We start from the raw sequence: 24,156 nt of genomic DNA, 5'->3' as shown, positions 1-24,156 counted from the left end.
GACGACGCACTAAGGGACGTAACTCCAATTACTTGCTTCCCAGTCTCTTGTCAACTGCACTGACAAGCTATATCAGCCCGACAGGGGGGTGTAATACGTGTCTGGTTATTGCACCCCATATGATGTGACCCCATGTGATGTGACCGTCTCTATGTTAGCTCCCACATGCAAAATGCTTCAAATCAATATCTTATTTCTTCTATCTTCACATTGGTTGTACAGCCTCACGTACTGTCATCAAAGCCCCTGGGAGAGCTGGCGATATGGTGACTTGGATGTGTGAGGATATATTGTCATGCACCTCACTGTCATAGTTTTCGAAGCATATTTATACACTTATGCAAAACAATATGTATCGCGTACCGAAAGGCTTGCATAGGGCCAGTCTGTTCTGAATAAGGAATAAAGTATGCAAATTGTCCTGTGGCAGTGGTAAGATGCTAGGTTATGACTGCACCGGAGTGTTCACTATCAAGGGAAAATTCCGGTCACGTAATATGCAAATTGTCCTGTGGCAGTGGTGTAATGCTAAGTCATCACTGTCCCAGAGTGTGATCGCGCATCAGAAGTTCCACAACATAGCTCTAGATTTATCAAGCGAGGACAGCGGTGTGTGTATGCAGAAAAGTTTGTGTCTTGGAGTCAGTGTAACCATGCCTGTTTTTCTTCTGTTCACGAATCTGCCAGCAAGTGCCATCCCAAAGGGGTTTCTGTTTGAAACCACAAAAATGATCTCCAAAACTCTTCGGAAACCGGAAGAGGTTCGTTCAAGCATACATGCAGAAGTAGAAATTCTGTTTCTAAACCACAGTATTTGTTGTGAATTGTCAATAGTTCTTTGTAGCAGTATTTTGAATGAATTTTCAGAATATTGCAATGTATTATCAAACAGATAGAGGGGAGTCAAACGTCAAGATTGGTCATATCAGGACATGTTTGACATTAAAGCCATTACAATTATTGATTATATGTGTATCTCAACATGACGGTTATTATTCTCGAGTAAGGGCTTCCTTGGGCAAATGAACACTCTTTCAACAACATTTTCATTCATGATGGAAATAATGTCATCATTATGTTTTCGGTCATATATTGTGTGTGTGTGTGTGTGTGTGTGTGTGTGTGTGTGTGTGTGTGTGTGTGTGTGTGTGTGTGTGTGTGTGTGTGTGTGTGTTGCTGTGTGTGTAGTGAAAAGTGTAATTCATTATTGTAAGAGGAGATGTATTGGAATGTATTTCAGTTCTTGCAGTAATGATGTGATGATGTATTTTGTAACATTTAACAGTATTAGTATCGGTAATATATGAATTATATAGAAAACAGAAAAAAAAAAGTATGATGAAAATAATAATTATACTTTCAATCCAGTGATTGACATCAATTCACACAATTGGGTTACGACAACACACAGTCACCCAAGTCACCAAACTTGACCACACGATCCACTTACTTGCCTCTGACGTCAAGCATTGCTTTCGACGCATCCATCTTCTGTCCTGAATCCAAATAATCTTATGATAATTTAATACATTTAATCTTTGATCTTATAATCATAGATGGAGACTCTGATATTTATAAATGGGAGCCAGATAACGGGGAACACATAACGCACATATGGCATCTGTTGCATAATTTTGTGTGTGATTATTGCTTAATGCCGTGAATTCCAGCTGTATGATGGACACCTGGGAGTCTGGCCCAGTGATCAGTGATTGATATTATGAGCACAACCCGTCAGGGTACGTTGACACACAATTAACTTAGTGACCAAGCCTGACAACTTGGTCCTTTTAATCACCAACTACAACCAGCAGAGATTGTTTGAAACAAATTTCAATCTGAATCCCGGCAGGGTTCGAGGGGGAATGACTACATTTCATTGTTTGCCTTTATGCTGTTATTCGGACAAGTGCTCTGAAAATGAGTTGTTAAGCCCAACAATAAGGGTGAGTTTCAACATCGCATATCTTTCGTCCGTCCATACTTGGCAGCCATATTGAAAGACTCAAATTGTTCAGTAAGTTCAGGTTAGAATTAATAATGTTTTATTAGAAATTACAAATAACCGTAGGGAGCTATATATATAGGAGAAAACATGCCTCCGAGCCTTTGGTTGAAAATGTAAACACGAGGGAAAGTCTGAAGAGTTTGTTTGATATAAACAAAAATATAATACATTTAGGGCGTAAAAACGAGACTATTGTACAGCTGTTCATGTGTACAACTGTTAGCGAAAGCAGTCGCGGCACGAGAATTTCGTGCTCGTGTCGCGGTTTTATACCACGTGGCTGGTACGAGCAATCGATGCGTGCGAGAGAAAGACCACGTGCAGCATGCAGCACAAACAGAGGTCTTGACAAGTAAAACTGAACTACTTGTCATCATCTCCACCGGTGGCTCAGTGAGGAAAACAAAACTTAACACGAAATGTGAGGTTGCAGGTTCGATTCCCGTAATCCATAATGAAAACTTTCATTCCAAGTCTACGAAGATAAATTTCATCTACTACTCAACTCATGAGGTCTTACTATGGGAGACCGCCTCCGTGGTCTAAAGGTAGAGCGTCCGCCCGGAGAGAGCGGAAGGTCCGGGGTTCGATCCCCAGCTGCGTCATACCAAAAGACGTTAAAAGATGGTACTTGTTGTTACCCTGTCTGGCGCTCGGCATTAAGGGGCTAAAACAAGGACTGGTCGGCTCGGAGTCAGTATACTGTGTCTAAGTGGGGTATTCATGTTAAACTGCGGCATGGTATCTCAGTGTGCTAGCACTATAAATCGGCATCAGTCCGGACTAGTACAAGCAGCCACACACACACACACACACACACGTGCATGCACGTCGCTATATAAGTGCAATAATCTTGGACGCGACGTTAAACCCCATTTCACCTCACTTTACTTTGGGAACGTAAAACCTCATACCAGGTCTTCCGAAGAAAAACTGAAACCTCCAAATAGGTCATTACGAGATAATGAGCAAAAGTGGCAGTAGTGCCCCCAATTTTATATAGAGGAATGATTGTTCTCAACTAAATGAGCGGGTTTGATATGATGTCGCTTTGGAGAGTATTTCAGTTATATCACAGATGGTCAGAAAGCCCGAAGTCATGTAGATTTTAGATCTTTTCCCGCTTTGGTGAAGACATACTCACAGGATCCCCATGTCGATTCCAGGTTCAACCTTTTCTGGTCATAAAAGGCGACCAAACGGAACGGATTCACAATATCAATCCCTGAATTGACTGATCCAGACTTTAATTATTTTAAGACTGTCATATAGCTGGAATCTTGCTGACTGTAGCATTAACAAAGTGCTGCTGACAAACCACGAAATTGGCCCACATTCCCAAGTTTCTGGTATGCAACTTTGCGTTGCGAGTGGCACCAAATAAATTTGAATTAAATTATCTTTGAATACCATACAATAAATCCAATATTTAAAGATTATTTGGTATTTCTTAAAATTGAAATAACACTTCAGAGTAACTTAATTTTTTGTGTGCATGAAATTAAGGAATATTTGAATGGATAGTTCAAAAAAAATTCCATAATGATAGTAATTGTTCTTTTTTCGGCTTAATGACAAAACATAATTCAGATATAATTCAGATAAAATTCAGCTATAATTCAGATAAGATAATTCTAAATGATAAACAATTCGGAACATGAACTAGAATTAACTAGGAACTAGTTTTCCGGTGTTTGGTCCTCCCAACAGGGTTTGATGGAGCCTGAAGAGCAAAAGTATACAAACTGTAAAACTACAACACAAAATATGCTTCATGTCACGTTGGCTGAAGAATAGTTTTAACACTATGTGTGACTTCACCAGATAGCTGGGGTCTATCAAGATCTCAAGTATGTTGGAAGTAAGTAGTGACCTCTCATAAGATATTGTTCAATAACCTGGATGGATGCAAGTTACCTTATTTCCTCGAATAATGCAGGGATTTATTAAACGCCGGATGGTTGATATGGTTGTATTGTATTTCAACTACAGTATGCGTCCCCGCGAAACAGAAGCATTTGATAGAACTACGAAGATGTGTATGAGCAAATCATTAGTCGGAAATTGAAATATAATTATTATAAACGCAGGGCCGTGATAAAACGCCGGGGATAAAAGAGTGTCTGAAAAAATAAACGTCCATGCGTTTGATGGAGGATATACAGTACTACAATAAAACATCCAATATGTACCAGTGCTCCAGATAATGTTTGGATCTACTGGATATTTACTCAATTTATCATTCATACTATTCAAAGTTTGCTGTAGGATCACATCCTTAATGCAATATGAAATTATGATATGAAGTCTTATTTTAGTAAAACCCGGTACACAATGATTGGGTGCCCCCACTGGAGCAACAGTACCACACTAAAAAGGTGAAGGAATGCTGTGAAGGACACCATATGCACGTGATGCACGTGATGCATGATAACCACAGTTGCCACCGTCTTGCTTTGGTATTTTCTCAAATACATTCCAATCATTTCCTTTCAATTAAACATTTATCTGCACGATTTTGTACATGGTCATTTGTATTTGTCATTGGAATGTTTTTCTCATATTCGGAAAATGTTATCCTTAGCAAACTTTGAGTGGTATATTTAGACATTTTTTGGTCCAGTCTATTAGGTATTTATGAACCAGTGAGTACAAGTAGACCTTTTTTTAACGATAACTCTGCTTTGGATGCTGTTTCAGTTGACTTCTATATTTGCATCTGTTCGTGTATACATGATGTCTTTATTCGATCTGTAGAAAGGATCTGTAACTTAAAATGTTGCACTGGCTTATTTATGCACAATATTCGTACACTGTTGTTTATTTCCAAGAATTTGTGCACGCGTTTGAAGAACTTAACAGTAATTCGGAAATGGTTATTTCTTGTGAATATTGTATACGCAGCTTATCTGGAGAGTTGTTGGACACCACAAACATTTCTATCCACTGAAAGCTTCACTGTGAAAGATTTCCAGTAGGCATCATAAACCCATGAAGTAAGGCAGCCAGTTGTCGACTGTAAATTCTAACCTTCAAATGAGGTGGTTTGGTTGCTACTCTCAATCATTCACTCAACTTGCTCACTCAATTACTCAACTTAATCAATTGCTCAACTTAACCAATCATTCACTCATCCAAATCATTCAGTCAACTTACTCAGCCATTCACTTAACTTACTATGCCATTCACTCAACTTACTCAATCATTTATTCAATTTACTGCGCCATATACTCAACATACTCAATCATTTACCCAACATACTCAATCATTTACTCAACATACTCAATCATTTACACAACTTACTCCGTCATTCACTCACCTCCACTCATTTACTCAGCTTAATCTCTCATTCACTCAACTTCCGTCATTTACTCAACTTACTCCGTCATTTACTTAACTTACTCCGTCATTTACTCAACTTACTCCGTCATTTACTTAACTTACTCCGTCCTTCACTCAACTTCCGTCATTTACTCAGCCTACTCCGTCATTTACTTAACTTACTCCGTCATTCACTCAACTTACTCCGTCATTTACTTAACTTACTCCGTCATTCACTCAACTTCCGTCTTTTACTCAGCCTACTCCGTCCTTCACTCAACTTCCGTCATTTATTCAGCTTATTCCGTCATTTACTTAACTTACTCCGTCCTTCACTCAACTTCCGTCATTTATTCAGCTTACTCCGTCATTTACTTAACTTACTCCACCATTTACTCAACTGAACCTTTATTCACACAATGTACTCATTCAATCAGGCAACCTACTTCGTCATTCATGTCACTTACTCAAACAGTCACCCAAATTATTCCATCATTCACTCAACTTACTCAATCATTTATTCAACTTTCTCAATTATTCAGCAAAATCATTCATTATATCATTGTCTCAACTTACTCAATCGTTCAATCATTTTACTCAGTCTTTCACTTAACTTATTAACTTATTTACTCAAGTATATTTCAGGGTATTGCAGTGTTGATTCATTCAGATCAGATGATGAGCCACGGGGGTACGACTGATCTATGTGCCAACTCCGAGCTGCAAGGTATCACGAACATGGGGAATAAGGAAAACATTCAGATGTCCAAAGACATTTCAGAATTCCTGCAACAAAAGCTTGGTATTGACCCTAAAAGGTAACAAATTATACATGGTTCTGTTTCGAATTTCTGAAGTATTTCAACAGTCTGTCCATAAAAATAAAGTCACTGCAGTTTATGCTTGTGGTAGATCAAGACAACACGTGGCCACTGCTTATAAGGTAAGGGGATGTGACATAAACCTCTTTGTATCCAATAAATATTTGATAGTCTTATAAGGTCGCAGTAAGAAAATACATACATTAAAATATTCTATCATGAGAGGAAATGAATATGAAGCCTTGTTGGCAAGCGAGTCCTTTGAGTTTTCTGCATCCTCAATTGTCCATCTTAGCCATGGTAATCTATAGATATGTGAACATTTATGCCGCAGTCAACTGCTCATTTAGTATCGATATTCATAAATTTTTATTGATACGACATCAACATTTAACATTTACTGATGTGACTAAATCCCTACTCACAATGATACCCCGTGACCTAGGTCAGTATTAGGGTGGGCAGTTGTCACACACAGAGCCACAGTGGAGCAGAATTCCGATTGCTATTTTTCTTTATTTTCAGAAACTACATCAAATTCACCAGGAATCAAGCATTTGAAGTTGGGTATAAGGGGACCACGTTTGAAGTACTGTGGAAATGAAACAGTTTGGGAAAATATTAGCTTCAAAACCAATCAATCAACTCATGATGATCCATAGAATCAGTGGTGAAGACGCACGAGCAGCATCTATGTCATATGGCGGGGGTGTAACAGTTCAATACACGCCAGTGAGAAGTTCTAAGAACCCATCACTGCAATAAGTAATATGACATCTGTTGTTGAGATGTACCAGGTGGAGCAGGTGTGGTATTTCCCTTGAACATATTATTCTGCTGAATTATTTAGAAGAGTGCCTTGAAGTGACGTAGAACAGTTCATTAAAATAGAGTCACATTTCATGAGCCATACTTCCTAACTAATTGTAATTTTCCATCTACGATGTCCCAAAGTTGGGTATGCAATTTTCCAGCTTCCTGTGCAACAAATGTCACGCAGACAGAGTCTAAGGGTTAAGCTGTCTAGCACTTCTCCATGCATGATACTGCATGTAAGTTAAAGCGCAGATGAAGTCTGATAATTTCTCATATGCATTCACTGGTATGAAGAAACTATTTTATCTAGAGTTCTATCTATCCACGCTAAACTTCATAGGATGATTTCTATAGACCTAATTTTTGAAGCGGAACAGTGAACAAAAATAAGGAGAAACTGATTTGAAAGTTGAATATTATAAAGACAAATTTATTAAATTTTCCTGTTTACGCAAGAATTGTGCAGATTGTGATCAATTAATAAACAATCTCAACAAGAATATCAATAAACATGTACAGCTGAAATTATGGTTTCAGTTTTCTATGTGAGTGAATGTTGTTTTACGCTGCAGTCAGTATTATTCCAACTGTACAACAGCCTGTAAATATGATCAGTGCTATATGTCAACCAGTGATTGACTCTATGGGGATTCTGGGGTTAGAATAGGTCCCCAACAAGCTATGCTGGTTGTAGGAGGTGTCTTAATTGACCAGAGGTCAGGCTCAGAGACTTACATCATGGCGTGTCAACGTACCCCGACCACGATCGTCGCTGCTCACAATATCAATCACTGAATTTTCTGGTCAAGGCTTTATTCATAAATCTGGACTACTGCAGAGGGTGGCGTTAAACAACAAACACACATCAGTGATTGACAGCACAAGCACTGATACACACATTTGGGGCGCGATGACACACGAGCCTACACGTAGTAACCTAACCATCTGATTCTCATGTTAGTTTTTCCCCTTGAGAAGGTATGTAAGACATCCCCTTACCGACTTACTCACGAGCCTACACATAGTAACCTAACCATCTGATTCTCATGTTAGTTTTTCCCTTGAGAGGGTGTGTATTACATCCCCTTACCGACTTACTCACGAGCCTACACATAGTAACCTAACCATCTGATTCTCATGTTAGTTTTTCCCCTGAGAAGGTATGTAAGACATCCCCTTACCGACTTACTCATGAGCCTACACGTAGTAACCTAACCATCTGATTCTCATGTTAGTTTTTCCCTTGAGAGGGTATGTAAGACATCCCCTTACCGACTTACTCACGAGCCTACACATAGTAACCTAACCATCTGGTTCTCATGTTAGTTTTTCCCTTGAGAGGGTATGTAAGACATCCCCTTACCGACTTACTCACGAGCCTACACATAGTAACCTAACCATCTGATTCTCATGTTAGTTTTTCCCTTGAGAGGGTGTGTAAGACATCCCCATACCGACTTACTCACGAGCCTACACATAGTAACCTAACCATCTGATTCTCATGTTAGTTTTTCCCCTGAGAAGGTATGTAAGACATCCCCTTACCGACTTACTCATGAGCCTACACGTAGTAACCTAACCATCTGATTCTCATGTTAGTTTTTCCCTTGAGAGGGTGTGTAAGACATCCCCATACCGACTTACTCACGAGCCTACACGTAGTAACCTAACCATCTGATTCTCATGTTAGTTTTTCCCTTGAGAGGGTGTGTAAGACATCCCCTTACCGACTTACTCACGAGCCTACACATAGTAACCTAACCATCTGATTCTCATGTTAGTTTTTCCCTTGAGAGGGTATGTAAGACATCCCCATACCGACTTACTCACGAGCCTACACATAGTAACCTAACCATCTGATTCTCATGTTAGTTTTTCCCTTGAGAGGGTGTGTAAGACATCCCCTTACCGACTTACTCACGAGCCTACACATAGTAACCTAACCATCTGATTCTCATGTTAGTTTTTCCCCTTGAGAGGGTATGTAAGACATCCCCTTACCAACTTACTCATGAGCCTACACATAGTAACCTAACCATCTGATTCTCATGTTAGTTTTTCCCCTGAGAGGGTATGTAAGACATCCCCATACCGACTTACTCATGAGCCTACACGTAGTAACCTAACCATCTGATTCTCATGTTAGGTTTTCCCTTGAGAGGGTGTGTAAGACATCCCCTTACTGACTTACTCACGAGCCTACACATAGTAACCTAACCATCTGATTCTCATGTTAGTTTTTTCCCTTGAGAGGGTGTGTAAGACATCCCTTTACTGACTTACTCACGAGCCTACACATAGTAACCTAACCATCTGATTCTCATGTTAGTTTTTCCCTTGAGAGGGTATGTAAGACATCCCCTTACCGACTTACTCACGATCCTACACATAGTAACCTAACCATCTGATTCTCATGTTAGTTTTTCCCCTTGAGAGGGTATGTAAGACATCCCCTTACCGACTTACTCATGAGCCTACACATAGTAACCTAACCATCTGATTCTCATGTTAGTTTTTCCCCTGAGAGGGTATGTAAGACATCCCCATACCGACTTACTCATGAGCCTACACATAGTAACCTAACCATCTGATTCTCATGTTAGTTTTTCCCTTGAGAGGGTGTGTAAGACATCCCCTTACTGACTTACTCACGAGCCTACACATAGTAACCTAACCATCTGATTCTCATGTTAGTTTTTCCCTTGAGGGGGTGTGTAAGACATCCCCTTACCGACTTACACACGAGCCTACACATAGTAACCTAACCATCTGATTCTCATGTTAGTTTTTTCCCTTGAGAGGGTGTGTAAGACATCCCCTTACCGACTTACTCATGAGCCTACACATAGTAACCTAACCATCTGATTCTCATGTTAGTTTTTCCCCTGAGAGGGTATGTAAGACATCCCCATACCGACTTACTCATGAGCCTACACATAGCAACCTAACCATCTGATTCTCATGTTAGTTTTTCCCTTGAGAGGGTGTGTAAGACATCCCCTTACTGACTTACTCACGAGCCTATACATAGTAACCTAACCATCTGATTCTCATGTTAGTTTTTCCCTTGAGGGGGTGTGTAAGACATCCCCTTACCGACTTACACACGAGCCTACACATAGTAACCTAACCATCTGATTCTCATGTTAGTTTTTTCCCTTGAGAGGGTGTGTAAGACATCCCCTTACTGACTTACTCACGAGCCTACACATAGTAACCTAACCATCTGATTCTCATGTTAGTTTTTCCCTTGAGAGGGTGTGTAAGACATCCCCTTACCGACTTACTCACGAGCCTACACATAGTAACCTAACCATCTGATTCTCATGTTAGTTTTTCCCCTGAGAGGGTATGTAAGACATCCCCATACCGACTTACTCTCATACCACCAGATGTCCACCAATACATGATTAATCTCTGTCAAACCTTGGAATCACTGGATCTAAAATATAAATGTGAATAGGGAACGCTTTAACCAATGAACTACCTGAGAGCCCATCTGTGTTTTCAACTTTGTCTGGTTTAAATGGTTATGTTCAAATATCCGCTTATAGAATACTAAATAATAACCATTCAATACTCATAGTCTGAAAAGATAAATAAAGATTATTAGATGAGTGTGTTTCCGTATCGTATAGACAATATGCTAGGAATATCAACTGTATAAAGCGAGGCTGTGGTGAGAAAAATACATATTTTAAGCCGACTATTTATCACATACTGGATAGTGTTACGGATGCAATAAACCAGTGCGATAAACTTGGTATCACGATCAGATAAATATGCAGATGAAGTCACCTTGTTGAAACTTTTAATAAATCCATGCTTAGATATCATGGCAGCTTGCTAAATATTCTAGAAGTTAATCTCGGTTTCCCGACGTGCGAGTGATTATGTAAGCCAACATATCTGCACTTGACACTGTATACAAATAAATGGATCGGTTCACTCGGAATCGTATTTCTACGTTATTTCTACAATTATTTTATCGGATGAAAATATGGCCAAGGTACAAAACGATGTGGCCACGAAACTCTGCGTACAACTGCATGGAATCCAAAAATCTTTGTATGATCTCCCTGAGATGTCGGTGTGCACACAGGGCAAATTTTAATAGTAAACCGATCACTATCGACGACTCGATCCATGCATTGACTGACAGCAACAGTCATCAATATTCTACAGCAATCTATATATCTACTTCAGTATCTTTCTGACACATCTTTATAACCACATCTGAATTAATGTCCATATTATTAAAGATTAATGACGCCTAATCGGGACTTCGGAAATCTCCCTGCGTCACGATAATCCTGTTGGCCATTTTGACGTCTTGTAGTTGAACGACATGTTTTACCACAGTGACTGTGGTAGAGGTAGACATTGTCTCATGACGATATTATTTAAATTTTACTTCTTTTAACCAAACAACAAATGAGTTCACTGAAGAACAATTTGAATATACAAACGTTCATCATGTCATTGCTATTTGTTTCCGTGATGCAGCTGTTTGTGCGTATTTCAGTATGAGCTTGAGTGAGTGAGTTTTTACGCTGCTTTTAATAAGAATATAAAAACTTATAAAAGTGAGGGCCAAAGATTGTGTGAAGGTCGTCGCAGGCTCCGAAGTTCACAGTTTGTCCCTCGCCCAATGATGGTTCATACTCCAGCAATCTCCCACAAAGTGAAAGTCTTACAAACACACCAATAAAGTGTTGAACGTGCCTTTTGCTATTCATTTTTAAATGTTTGCGTTAAAATTCCAAGGATGCAAGTCGGGCTCGTATGGAAATGGCGATTGCCTTCATTACTTGTTCGATATTTATGACGTCAGACAAGGGCCGAACCGATGTCCATTACTAGGCAGATATATAAACAAATTATTGTTTGTGTTTCCATTGGTACGTGTGGGACATGAGTTTAAAATATAGGATCCCCTCTTGGTCAAGTAGATACAGCGTCTCCCCGGAGAGGCGCCCGTTGAAAGATGGAACTTGTTTCCCTGAGTGGGGCATCCATGTTAAACTGCGGCATAGTATCTCGACCAGTGAGCTTTCACAATAAAACAGACATTATTCCTTTCGCTGAGCAGACGACACACTAAGGGACATAACTCCATTTTTTTGCTTCCTTGTCTGATATCAACTTCCCATCAAAATGCACTGATAAGCTATATCAGCCCGGCAGGGGGTGTAATACTGGTCTGGTTATTGCAAAGCTACTTTGTTTACAAAAAAAAAAGAAGAAAGGCCCATTCACGAGATATCCAAATTGTCCTGTGGCAGTGGTGTGATTCTAGGTTATCAATGCACCGGAGTGTGCACCAACAAGGGAAGGTTCCGGTCACGTGATATGCAAAATAATGCTTGGCAGTGGTGTAATGCTAAGTCAGTGAAGAGTGTGATCACGCTTCAGGAGTAACTCAACTGAGCGCTCGATGTATCAAGCGAGGACAGCGGTGTGTGGTAGCAGAAAAGCTTGAGTCCCCGAGTCAGTGTAACCATGCCTATTTTTCTTCTGTTCACGAATCTGCCAGCAAGTGCCATCCCAAAGGGGTTTCTGTTGGAAACCACAAAAATGATCTCCAAAACTGTTCGGAAACCGGAAGAGGTAAGTTCAAGCAAATATGCAGAAGAAGAAATTCTGTTTCCGCAGCACAGTATCTGTTGTGAATTGTCAATGGTTCTTTGTAGCTGTATTTTGAATAAATTATCAGAATATTACAGCGATTATCAAATAGATAGAGGGGAGCTTCGGGGGGCAGGGGGATTTTATTTTTTTAGAAAACAGTTTTGTTTGAATCAAGTTGGGGACAAGTGATACTTGTACAAATATTTGTAAAGATAAGTTAACTGCAGGTTTGTGATCACACGTCAAGATTGGTCATATCAGGTTTGACATTAAAGCCATTACAATTATTAATTATATGTGTATCTCAACATGAAGGTTATTATTGTCAAGTAAGGGCTTCCTTGGGCAAATAAACACTCTTGCAACAACGTTTTCATTTACGATCATTAAGATTTGGAAATAATGTCAGCATTATTTTTTCGGTCATTTTTAATTTATTTACTAATTCATTGGTTGCCACTTTTTTCTGAAAGTGTATTTAGTTAACCAGTACACACAGGTACGATGTAGTTGAAAGTTAACACAAACACACTTAGGAGAAGCTTTGGACCCTATCCTAAAACCTAAATTTCCTAAAAAAATATATATTTATATACTACCAAGTGATATCATTAAAGATGACCCCAGGTAAGGTTTGCAAGAGTTTTAATGAATTCAAAAATGGTTTTCTTAACTCGAAGGATGTACTTTACATGTATTAAGAGTCCTACATTTCTAATTGAGGCTGAACGGTTAAACCGGATTTTTGCATGCAACGGGAGTTTTCGCTCCCGTACTGCACGAATCCCTCTGTGAATGTCACATTGACACAGTACAGTAACTGACAATCACAGCCAGTCTGGCCGGATGCATGTTTCTGCAAGAAACAAACTGATTCATCACGGATCAGATTCAAGGTCAGAATATGTAGGTCATTCATTGGGAGCATGTGCACTTTCGGCTGAAAATGAGGTCACAATGTCCTATGAGATAGATAAAACAGTTCTAACTCATTGCACCATTGCAATGTAGACTTGGGTGAAATGCATTATCAATAATTAACTGTCTATCTGTCTGCGTGTGTGTGTGTGTCTCTATGTGTCTGTCTGCGTGCGAGTGTATCTATCTGTGAGTGTGTGTGCGTGCGTGTGACTGTCTGTCTGCGTGCGAATGTGTGTGCGTGTGTGTGACTGTCTGTCTATCTGCGTGTGTGTGTGTCTCTATGTGTCTGTCTACGTGCGAGTGTATCTATCTGTGAGTGTGCGTGCGTGTGACTGTCTGTCTGTGTGCGAATGTGTGTGCGTGTGTGTGACTGTCTGTCTGTCTGTCTGCGTGTGTGTGTCTCTATGTGTCTGTCTACGTGCGAGTGTATCTATCTGTGAGTGTGCGTGTGTGTGACTATCTGTCTGTGTGCGAATGTGTGTGCGTGTGTGTGACTGTCTGTCTGTCTATCTGCCTGTGTGTGTGTGTGTCTCTGTGTCTGTCTACGTGCGAGTGTATCTATCTGTGAGTGTGTGTGCGTGCGTGCGTGCGTGCGTGTGACTGTCTGTCTGTGTGCGAATGTGTGCGCGTGTGTGTGACTGTCTGTCTGTCTATCTGTCTGCGTGTGTGTGTCTCTCTGTGTTTGTCTACGTGCGTGTGTATCTATCTGTGAGTGTGCGTGCGTGTGACTGTCTGTCTGTGTGCGAATGTGTGTGCGTGTGTGTGACTGTCTGTCTGTCTATCTGCCTGCGTGTTTGTGTGTCTCTGTGTTTGTCTACGTGCGAGTGTATCTATCTGTGAGTGTGTGTGCGTGCGTGTGACTGTCTGTCTGTCTGCGTGTGTGTGTCTCTCTGTGTCTGTCTGCGTGCGAGTGTATCTATCTGTGAGTGTGCGTGCGTGCGTGTGACTGTCTGTCTGTGGGCGAATGTGTGTGTGTGTGTGATTGTCTGTCTGTCTATCTGTCTGCGTGTGTGTGTGTCTCTATGTGTCTGTCTGCGTGCGAGTGTATCTATCTGTGAGTGTGTGTGCGTGCGTGTGACTGTCTGTCTGTCTGCGAATGTGTGTGCGTGTGTGTGACTGTCTGTCTATCTGCGTGTGTGTGTGTGTGTCTATGTGTCTGTCTACGTGCGAGTGTATCTATCTGAGTGTGCGTGCGTGTGACTGTCTGTCTGTGTGTGCGTGTGTGTGAGTGTCTGTCTGTCTGTCTGTCTGCGTGTGTGTGTCTCTATGTGTCTGTCTACGTGCGAGTGTATCTATCTGTGAGTGTGCGTGCGTGTGACTGTCTGTCTGTGTGCGAATGTGTGTGCGTGTGGGTGACTGTCTGTCTGTCTATCTGTCTGCGTGTGTGTGTCGCTATGTGTCTGTCTACACGCGAGTGTATCTATCTGTGAGTGTGCATGTGTGTGACTGTCTGTCTGTGTGCGAATGTGTGTGCGTGTGTGTGACTGTCTGTGTGCGAATGTGTGTGCGTGTCTGTGACTGTCTGTCTGTGTGCGAATGTGTGTGCGTGTCTGTGACTGTCTGTCTGTGTGCGAATGTGTGTGCGTGTCTGTGACTGTCTGTCTGTGACTGTCTGTCTGTGTGCGAATGTGTGTGCGTGTCTGTGACTGTCTGTCTGTCTATCTGTCTGCGTGTGGGTAGGTGGGGCAGGGTGTTCTAGTCCGGACTTATGCCGGTGAAAAAGTCCAAGCTCACTGAGTTACCATACCACAGTTTGACATGAATAACGCACATCATACTGACTTTTAGCTGACCAGTCCCCTAACTGCAGATTGTCAGGCAGAGAAACAAAAAGACAATCGTTTAACCTCATTTAGTATTGCACGGTATGGAATCAAACCACGGTCCACCCGCTCTCCAGGAAGGCGCTCTTACCACGCAGCTTGTGGTGGTATTGAGTAAACCATTTATTTTATAGAGAAAATGTCCGTTTTCAACTAAATGAGCGGGTTTGGTACGACTCTGCTTTGAACAGTATTACAGTGTTAATTTAATGTAACCAGAAAGCCTGAAGTGATGTAGATTATACATGTTTACCGCTTTGGTTACGGCATGATCACAGGATCACATGATCCCCATTGTGTTTTTGTTTTAAACATATTTTATTGACATATATGGTCAACAGGATTGGGCAAAAGTTCTCCAACTTAGATGGCCCTTTCCCTGCTCCCCATTGTTATTCCAGGTCCAACCTGTGCTGGTCATAAAAGGCGACCGAACGGATTATTCCCAATATCAATCACTGGATTGTCTGATCCCGATTTGACCAGACTATTTTTTACAGGCTTCAATCATATAACTGGAGCCTTGGTGACTGCAGCATCAACAAAGTGCTTTTGACAAACCAAGAAACATTATCAGGGTGAGCAGGGATACTGTTTGTTTGTTTGTTTGTTTGTTGTTTAACTCCACACAAAGCAATATTCCAGCTATATGATGGCTGTCTGGAAATTATCCAAATTGGACCAGACAATCCAGTGATTTATATCATGAGCATCTATCCACGCAATTTGAATACGATGACATGCATCAACCAAGTCAGCGAACGTGACCACCGAGTCCCGTTAGTCGCCTCTTACGACAAGCATAGTCGCCTTTTTACGGCAAGCATGGGTTGCTTAAGACCCGGATCTACCCCTGATTCTACCCGGATCTTCACGGGTCAGCAGGGACACTGACCCACATTCACAAGTATCTGGCAGCCAACTCTGCAGAGCGAATTGCAACACCTTATGATAAGACGGCTCGGCCACGCATGTTCCGTGCTCGTGGTTTCACCGAAGTGGTAAACACTAAGACTTCGGGCTTTCCTCCCACATTAAGCTGACACGCCGTGATATGACTGTTAAATACCGAATACTCTTAAAAGCGGCGTTAAACGCATCTCGCTCACTCACTCACAATTGGAATTAAATTATCTTTGAATGTCATACAATAAATCCAATATATGAAGATTATTTTATGTTTCTTAAAATAAAAATAACAATTCAGAGTAACTTTTTTTTATTGCGTGAATTTAAATAAAAAAAATTGAATGGATAGTTCCATACTAATTCAAGATTGTTTTATGTTTCTTAAAATAAAAATAACAATTCAGAGTAACTTTTTTTTATTGCGTGAATTTAAATAGAAATATTTGAATGGATAGTTCAATGATAATTCTATGATAATAACAAAATTAGTTTTTTTCGGCTTAATGACATAACGTATTTCATATATAATTCAGATATGATAATTCTAAATGTTAAACAATTCGGAACATAAACTAGAACTAGCTAGGAACTAGTTTTTCCTTGTTTAGTCTTCCTAACAAGGTTTGAGCATACAGATGGAGCCTGAAAAGCAAAAGCATACATGGAAAACTACAATACATAGCAGGCGTTATGTCACGTAGGCTGAAGAATAGTTTTAACACAAGGTACGACTTGTACCAGATAGCTTGGGTCTATCAAGATCTCAAGTATGTTGGAAGTAAGTGAGTGAGTGAGTGAGTATGGTTTTACGCCGCTTTTAGCAATATTCCAGCAATATCACGGCGGGGGACACCAGAAATGCGCTTCACACATTGCACCCATGTCGGTAATCGACCCCGGGTCTTCGGCGTGACGAGCGAACGCTTTAACCACTAGGCTACCCGACCGCCCCTTGGAAGTAAGTATACGTAGTGACCTCTCATAACAAGAATTTGTTCAATAGCCAAGATGGACGCAGGTTACCGTATTTCCTTCATTAAACGCAAGCAGGCAAGCATTTTGAAAAGCTTTTAAGCTACGAGGATGGGTCTGAGGAAATCATTATCGGAAATTGAAATTATAAACGCAGGGGCTTGATAAAACGCCAGGGGTAAAGAGTGTCTGAAACAAAATAAACGTCCTGGCGTTTAATGGAGGAAATATAATGCGACCATGAAACTTCCAATATGTACTTGTGCTGCAGATACATGTTTGGGGCCCCTGGGTATTCACTCACGTTATCATTCATATTGGGCATTGATAGTTCTCTTTGGGTTTTAACATATTTTAACTTCTTTGGGTCCAGCCTATGAGGTATTTGGGGTGGTCGGGTAGCCTAGTGGTTGAAGCGTTCGCTCGTCACGCCAAGGATCCGGGTTCCATTTCCAACATTGGTACGATGCGTGAAGCCCATTTGTGGTGTCCCCAGCCGTGCGTTTGCTGGAATATTGCTAAAAGCGCCGTAAAACCAAACTCACTCATTCACTATGAGGTATTTATGAACCAATGAGTTCAGGTAGTCCTTTTTAAAAGATAATTCTGCTTTGGATGCTGTTTTAGTTGACTTTCATATTTCCATATGCATGCGTGATGCCTTTATTCGATGTGCAGAAAGGATCTGCACAGAAATACCGAAATTCATACTTAAAATACTGCACTGGCTAATTTATACACAATATTCGCCCACTATTGGGTTTTTCATGTATATCTGTACGCATGTGAAGAATTTAAAGGTAATAGGAAAATGGTTATTTTGGATATTGTATGCACATATCAAGCATCTTATCTAGATTGCTTGTGTACCTGGTTCATTCCTGGACATCACAAACATTTCTATCCACTGAACGTTTCACTGTGAAAGATTCAAAGTAGTCATAAAACCCCCATTAATGTCATATAAGGTAAGGAAGCCAGGTGTCGACTGTAAATTTTAACCTTCAAATGATGTAGTTTGGTTGATACACTCAATCATTCACTCAACTTGGTCACTCAATTACTCTACTTAATCAAACGCTCAACTTAGCAAATCATTCACTCAACTGACTCCATCATTCACTCAACTTACATCATTGTTCACTTAACTTACTCCGTCATGCACTCAACTTACACAATCATTTACAAAACTCACCCTGTCATTCGCTCAACTTACCTTGCAATTCACTCAACTGACTCCATTATTCACTCCACATACTCCGTCATTCACTCAACTAACTCTATTATTCACTCAACTTACACAATCATTTACAAAACTTACCCTGTCATTCGCTCAACTTACCCTGTAATTCACTCAACTGACTCCATTATTCACTCCACATACTCCGTCATTCACTAAACTAACTTGATCAGTTACTAAACTCACTCCGTCATTCACTCAACTTACTCCATTATTCAATCAACTTATTCAATCATTTGCTTAACTCACTCTGTGATTCACCCAACTTACGCAAGGTGTTGTGGGGTAGCCTAGTGGTTAAAAGCGACAGCTCCTGTTGAAGCTCCGGGTTCGATTCCCCAGTTGGGTACAACGTGTGAAGCCTGTGATATTGCTGGAAGGCTGTGTAAAACCATACTTAATTACTCACTAACTCAACTGACTCCATTATTCACTCAACTTACTCCGTCATTTAGTCAACTGGCTCAATCATTCACTCAACAATCTGTGTCACGTACTCAACTTACTCAATCATTCACTCAACAAACTGTGTCACGTACTCAACTTACTCAATCATTTACTCAACAACGCTGCGTCACATACTCAACTGACTCTATCATTCACTCAACATACTGCGTCATGCACTCAGCCTTGTATTCAACTTTCTCAATTATTCACTCAATCATACATTATATAATTTACTCAACTTACTCAATCATTCAAACAACTTACTCAGTCTTTCACTCAACTTAATAACTCTTTTACTCATGTATATTTCAGGGTGTTGCAGTGAGGATTCATCCAGATCAGATGATGAGCCACGGGGGTACGACTGATCCATGTGCCAACTCCGAGCTGCAGAGTATCGGACACATGGGGAATGAGGAAAACATTCAAATGTCCAAAGACATTTCAGAATTCCTGAAACAAAAGCTCGGTATTGATCCTAAAAGGTAACAAATAGGACGAGGTTCTGTTTTGAATTTCTGAAGTATTTCAACAATATGTATATGTTACAAGAAATATGTATAATCAGGGAATTTGTTTGTTTGTTTTGACCATATGAGAGCCTCAAAAGTAACTGCAGGGAATATGTCTAAAAAACTTGATGTTAAATCAGGGAATGTGTATAATACCTGAAAATTGTATGGATTATGTATATTCCCTGAGTGAATCAGACATTTAATGTATTCCCTGAAATTTTCAGGGATTATACATATTCCCTGATTATACATATTCCCTATATAAATATAAAGTTGGTGTTTTGAGGCAGAATATATCGCCGTGTTGTCATGCTTGTAAATCAAGACAACACGTGGCTTAAGGCTAGAGGATTTGATGATAAACTGAGACAATGATCAAAGCAATAAATCCCAAGCACTGGGCAGAAAGGTTCCCTGGTCACAGTTCATGGTTGGCTGGTGTCTCCTGACGTGAATGGCTTCTTTTATTTTTATTTGTCGTTACTTGTTGTTGTTGGTTGACAGGACTTTGGTTTTATTTATTTTCAGAAACTACATCAAATTCACCGACATGAAAGCATTTGAAGTTGGATGTGAGGGGACCACGTTTGAAATCTTGTGGAAATAAAACAGTGTGGGCAAAATATTAACTTCAATACCTACCAATCAACTGATTTTTGATTTGGAAGTTGAATAAATTAAAAACAAATTTATTAAATTTGCCTGTTTACCCACGAATTGTGCAAATTGTGGTCGATTAATAAACATGTGCAACTGGAAATTATTTGGTCAATTTTCTATGTGAATGAATGTTGTTTTACGCTGAAGTCAGTATTATTCCAACTGTACAACAGCCTGTAAATATGATCATTGCTATATGTCAACCAGTGATTGACCCCATGGTGATTCCGGGGTTAGAACAAGTCCCAAACAACCTATGCTGTAGGAGGTGTCTTAATGGACCAGAGGTCAGACTCAGTGACTTGTGTGATGGCGTGTCAACGTACCCCGACCATGAGGGTCTCATTATCAATCGACCCGTGAAGATCCGGGGTAGAATAGGTCTTCAGCAAGCCATGCTTGCCGTAAAAGACGACAATGCTTGTCGTAAGAGGCGAAAAACGGGATCGGGTGGTCAGGCTGACTTGGTAGATGCAGGTCATGGACCCCAGTTGCTTGGATCGATGCTCATGATATCAATCACTGGAATGTCTGGTCCAGACTCGATTATTTACAGACCGCCGTCATAAAGCCGGAATATTGCTGAATGCGGCGTAAAACAACTAACCAACCACAATATCAATCACTGGATTGTCTGGTCCAGACTTGATTCGCCGCCATATAGCTGGACTACTCCTGAGTGTGGCGTTATACAACAATCACACATCAGTGATTGACACCAGAAGCACTGATACACACGGTTTTAATCGTTCTTTTAATATTCTGCTAAATGTGCCAACAATCGCAGTTAGATAGATGGTCCTGCTGGGAGTTCCATGCAGATGGCAGAAGACCCCATGGTCCCAAGTTTGGTGGCCTTACTTTGTTTGCTTGTTTTTATCACAATCTCATTAAAATCAGATTTTAGTTCTCGCTATCGCTAAACAAATATCTGAGGACATTCCATTACGGGTCACGTCAGAACGACCTTTCACCCGACCAATCAAAGCATCGCTTACCAGATCAGGAAAGTGAAAGTCGGAATGTGTTTTCTGATAAATGCAACCTCGAAAACGTTAACACGGGGTATTCCGAACGACAGTTACGGCCCGTACGACTGATCCCGTTGTCTATCGCTCGCTTCCATGGGACAAACATTTGAACGGAGGAGGCGTTGCACAGTACGTGGGAAGCACCGCTATACAATCTCAACCAAATATTAGACATTCCGGAATGTTCCTTTGTTCAGTTTTCAAAATTTTAATCGAGAACTGTGTCAACATTTTTTTCAAGCGTAGTCTGAAATGGAAGTCACCAGGTTGAAACGAGTGTCGTAAAGCTCGAAAAAGCTGCTTTCTAATTGGCTGTTGTCGACTTCTTGTTAGTCATTTCAGTGGTCGGTCAGAGTTCGCGAAAGGTCGTTCTGACATGACCCGCAATGGGATGTCCTCAGATGTTTGTTTAGCGGCAGAAGTGTTTCTCTTTTAATGAGATTGTTTTTTTCACGTTGTATTGTCCTTACATATTGTTATTATAATGTACAGATTAATATAAAAAATGCAGTAAAGAGGGTTTGGGTGATCCTGGCTGGTTAGCCTCATCATCTGGTCAGGGCCCTTGCCCCCTCCACATGCAGCCAAGACAGCGAATGGGACTTCTCCCAGGAAGCGCTGCCTTGTCAAACCCACCTAGACATGTTCGGAAAATGTGAAGACTCCCCAAACATTGTAGCCTTCTGCATTACCCAGATTGTCAGAAGGGCTGTATTCCTGGTAGTAAACCCAGATACTCTCCCAAAATCAGTCAGCAGATTGGGAGATACCAAACCTAAGGCACCGGGAACAATGGGGAGTCGGACAACTTTGTACTTGGGATGCAAGCGGGGATATTTCGAAAGCGAGGTCCGAATATTTGCCATGTATTTCCTGAATCTTGTCAATCACATTGGTGTCAAAAAGGACAGAAAACTACATGATAAGAATGATTTCATTGATTTATAAAAAAGGACAAGATCAGGTTTGTTGGCCTGGATAGGTCTGAGGCTGTATGCGGGCCTTTTCCAAAGAATTTTGAAATGAGCATTTTCCATGACGCCCTTTACATATTCCGGGTCGTACCATGGATCCACGTCTGTGTCAAACCATAAGCATGGCAAAGACAGTGTAAACAATGATCGAGCCACTCCAATCATGTCGCTTAAGATACTGTGTTTGTACCAACGCTGGGCATCCACTGACAAAATGTATGACTGTCTCATTATATTCATTGCATATTCTACATTTCATATTTACATTTTGATGCATAATCACACATTGACGTTTTCGAGTGCAAAGTGACTGGTCCTGAGCAGCAAACAGAAAGCCTCCTGTTTCACTTTTAAGGCCAGCTAACTTCATCCAAGCGAAGGACTCTGCAGGGTTGCTGACCCTCTCAACACACTGCACATAAAGTCGATGCAGTGGTCGTTCAGATAGCCTGAGATGATTTGATATGGCACTTCTCTTGCTTGACGCTCACTTCTGTACATTCCAGCAGTACAGAACCATCAACAAAATCAACACCGACATTGAGATTATGTCCCACATCCTTGGCTCGTTTAAGACAATTGTGGAATGCCTTGTTTTCATCATGAGTCTTGACATGCTTCACAGGTGCATCATCAGACAAATAAATATGTGCTAAAGTGCACAATACAATTCTATCCACGTAAATCAAACCACACACAGACACACACACACACACACACACACACACACACACACACTCACCCCACCCCCATTATGATTGGTAAATATAAGCGATTGAGGAAAGAGCGGGGATGGTGGTATCAATTGTCTGACATGATTCTTCGTGTGAGGGGTTCAATACCCTAAATTTCTTGCTTCGTCCAATCAACAAGACCGAAAGAATATGAAAGGACGGGTACAGCACGAGTATTTGTGGCTTTAACTTTGTTGTGAGCGTTCAGCTCTGAACTCAGTCATTTGGTACTCATAATCTTCAGTCATTTGGTACTCTGCCAGAAGTTTTTCCTTGATATGGGCATTCTGGAGTTTGTCCCTAACCTGCATCCCTAAATACGTGTAGGCCTGACCTTCCACGAGATGGTCAAAAACTTCTTCCCCAAGTAAACCGAATGATCTTTGCTCTTCTACCTTGCCACGTTGAAGAATGTTACTTACATTTTTCAAACAATCAGATGAAATGAAACACAACAATGGTGACCTTAGTTTTTCGTGTACACTATCATTGTAATCCTCTACCCATGGCTCCTCGAGGTTACAGTTGACGGGTATAGACCAAAACTGTTTCCAAAACCTTTCATTGGAATCCATGGTGGGTATTTTCTCATCACTGCCATTGGTTGCATTTAATTGCCTGTAAAACTGCTTTTCATTAGATTTGAACAATTTATTTTGTTTCATGAAATTATTTTTCTTATCCCACTTTCTTTTTCTTTCTGTCCAAACCTTTAACTTTGCCTTCAGAGAATCAGGAATTTGATTCAGAACTTTCTCTTTTGTTGTCTTGTATTTTGTTATAATTGTTTCCAAAATGATTTTTGGTGTTTTGACTTTGATAAGTATACATATATTTGCATGGCTTTGTCCCAATGCTGCTTCAGAAATTTGCCATTTATACGTGGTATTTCTGGCCATCGTGTTGCTTTCACACACTCAAGAAGTGTGGAGTTATGTTGGTACATCAAAGATATTCTTGGATGGGTTCTGTGCCTCCCCCTGGGGCAAGTCCCATCTCCAGTTTGGTTGGTTTGTGTATGGGGCAATGTAATATTATGATGTTGAAAAGTGAAAAAATCAATCACTTCAATTTTTACTACAATGTGCTCTTGAGAAGGTTAGTGACCCTAGACCGTCATATAAAACGTCGTCTAAATCGCTGTTTAACAAGTGACATTCTACATTTCATTTAGCTTTGTATCTTAGAGATTAGATATTATATATTCCGTTGAAGTTTGGAGCTTGTAAGACACTGTTACATTCCTCTTAATGACCGATTCTGCGGTTTCAGTTTCTCCCAAACGTAAATGTATTGAGAATGAATACCATGTTATGTTTATATGTGAACACAA

General features: G+C 40.5%; 2 protein-coding genes across 2 annotated transcripts; both read left to right on the top strand.

The window, feature by feature from the left end:
* Positions 1-437: 437 nt before the first annotated feature.
* Positions 438-7,384, top strand: LOC139455490 (macrophage migration inhibitory factor-like). The gene is made up of 3 exons (XM_071237040.1): positions 438-761; positions 5,975-6,147; positions 6,676-7,384. The coding sequence occupies exons 1-3, from the start codon at positions 438-440 to the stop codon at positions 6,752-6,754; spliced, it is 576 nt and encodes a 191-aa protein (XP_071093141.1). The 3' UTR covers positions 6,755-7,384.
* Positions 7,385-12,308: 4,924 nt separating this feature from the next.
* On the top strand, positions 12,309-20,184 carry LOC139455489 (macrophage migration inhibitory factor-like). The gene is made up of 3 exons (XM_071237039.1): positions 12,309-12,576; positions 19,222-19,394; positions 19,953-20,184. Exons 1-3 carry the CDS (start codon positions 12,469-12,471, stop codon positions 20,029-20,031), a joined length of 360 nt encoding a protein of 119 aa, XP_071093140.1. The 5' UTR covers positions 12,309-12,468; the 3' UTR covers positions 20,032-20,184.
* Positions 20,185-24,156: the final 3,972 nt, after the last annotated feature.

This window comes from Haliotis cracherodii, unplaced genomic scaffold, assembly GCF_022045235.1.
Source record: "Haliotis cracherodii isolate W230 unplaced genomic scaffold, xgHalCrac1.p SCAF_11, whole genome shotgun sequence".
NCBI classification, from domain to species: domain Eukaryota; kingdom Metazoa; phylum Mollusca; class Gastropoda; order Lepetellida; family Haliotidae; genus Haliotis; species Haliotis cracherodii.
The sequence above is the reverse complement of the archived record's forward strand: the minus strand, read 5'-3'. Positions and strand labels throughout refer to the sequence as shown.

Excerpts from the sequence above, each read along its gene's own strand:
- LOC139455490 (XM_071237040.1), top strand. The coding sequence starts at position 438 with ATGCTAGGTTATGACTGCACCGGAGTGTTCACTATCAAGGGAAAATTC. Across the intron at positions 762-5,974 it reads CTCTTCGGAAACCGGAAGAG|GGTATTGCAGTGTTGATTCA; the intron begins GTTCGTTCAAGC and ends AGTATATTTCAG. Across the intron at positions 6,148-6,675 it reads CTTGGTATTGACCCTAAAAG|AAACTACATCAAATTCACCA; the intron begins GTAACAAATTAT and ends CTTTATTTTCAG.
- LOC139455489 (XM_071237039.1), top strand. The coding sequence starts at position 12,469 with ATGCCTATTTTTCTTCTGTTCACGAATCTGCCAGCAAGTGCCATCCCA. Across the intron at positions 12,577-19,221 it reads CTGTTCGGAAACCGGAAGAG|GGTGTTGCAGTGAGGATTCA; the intron begins GTAAGTTCAAGC and ends TGTATATTTCAG. Across the intron at positions 19,395-19,952 it reads CTCGGTATTGATCCTAAAAG|AAACTACATCAAATTCACCG; the intron begins GTAACAAATAGG and ends ATTTATTTTCAG.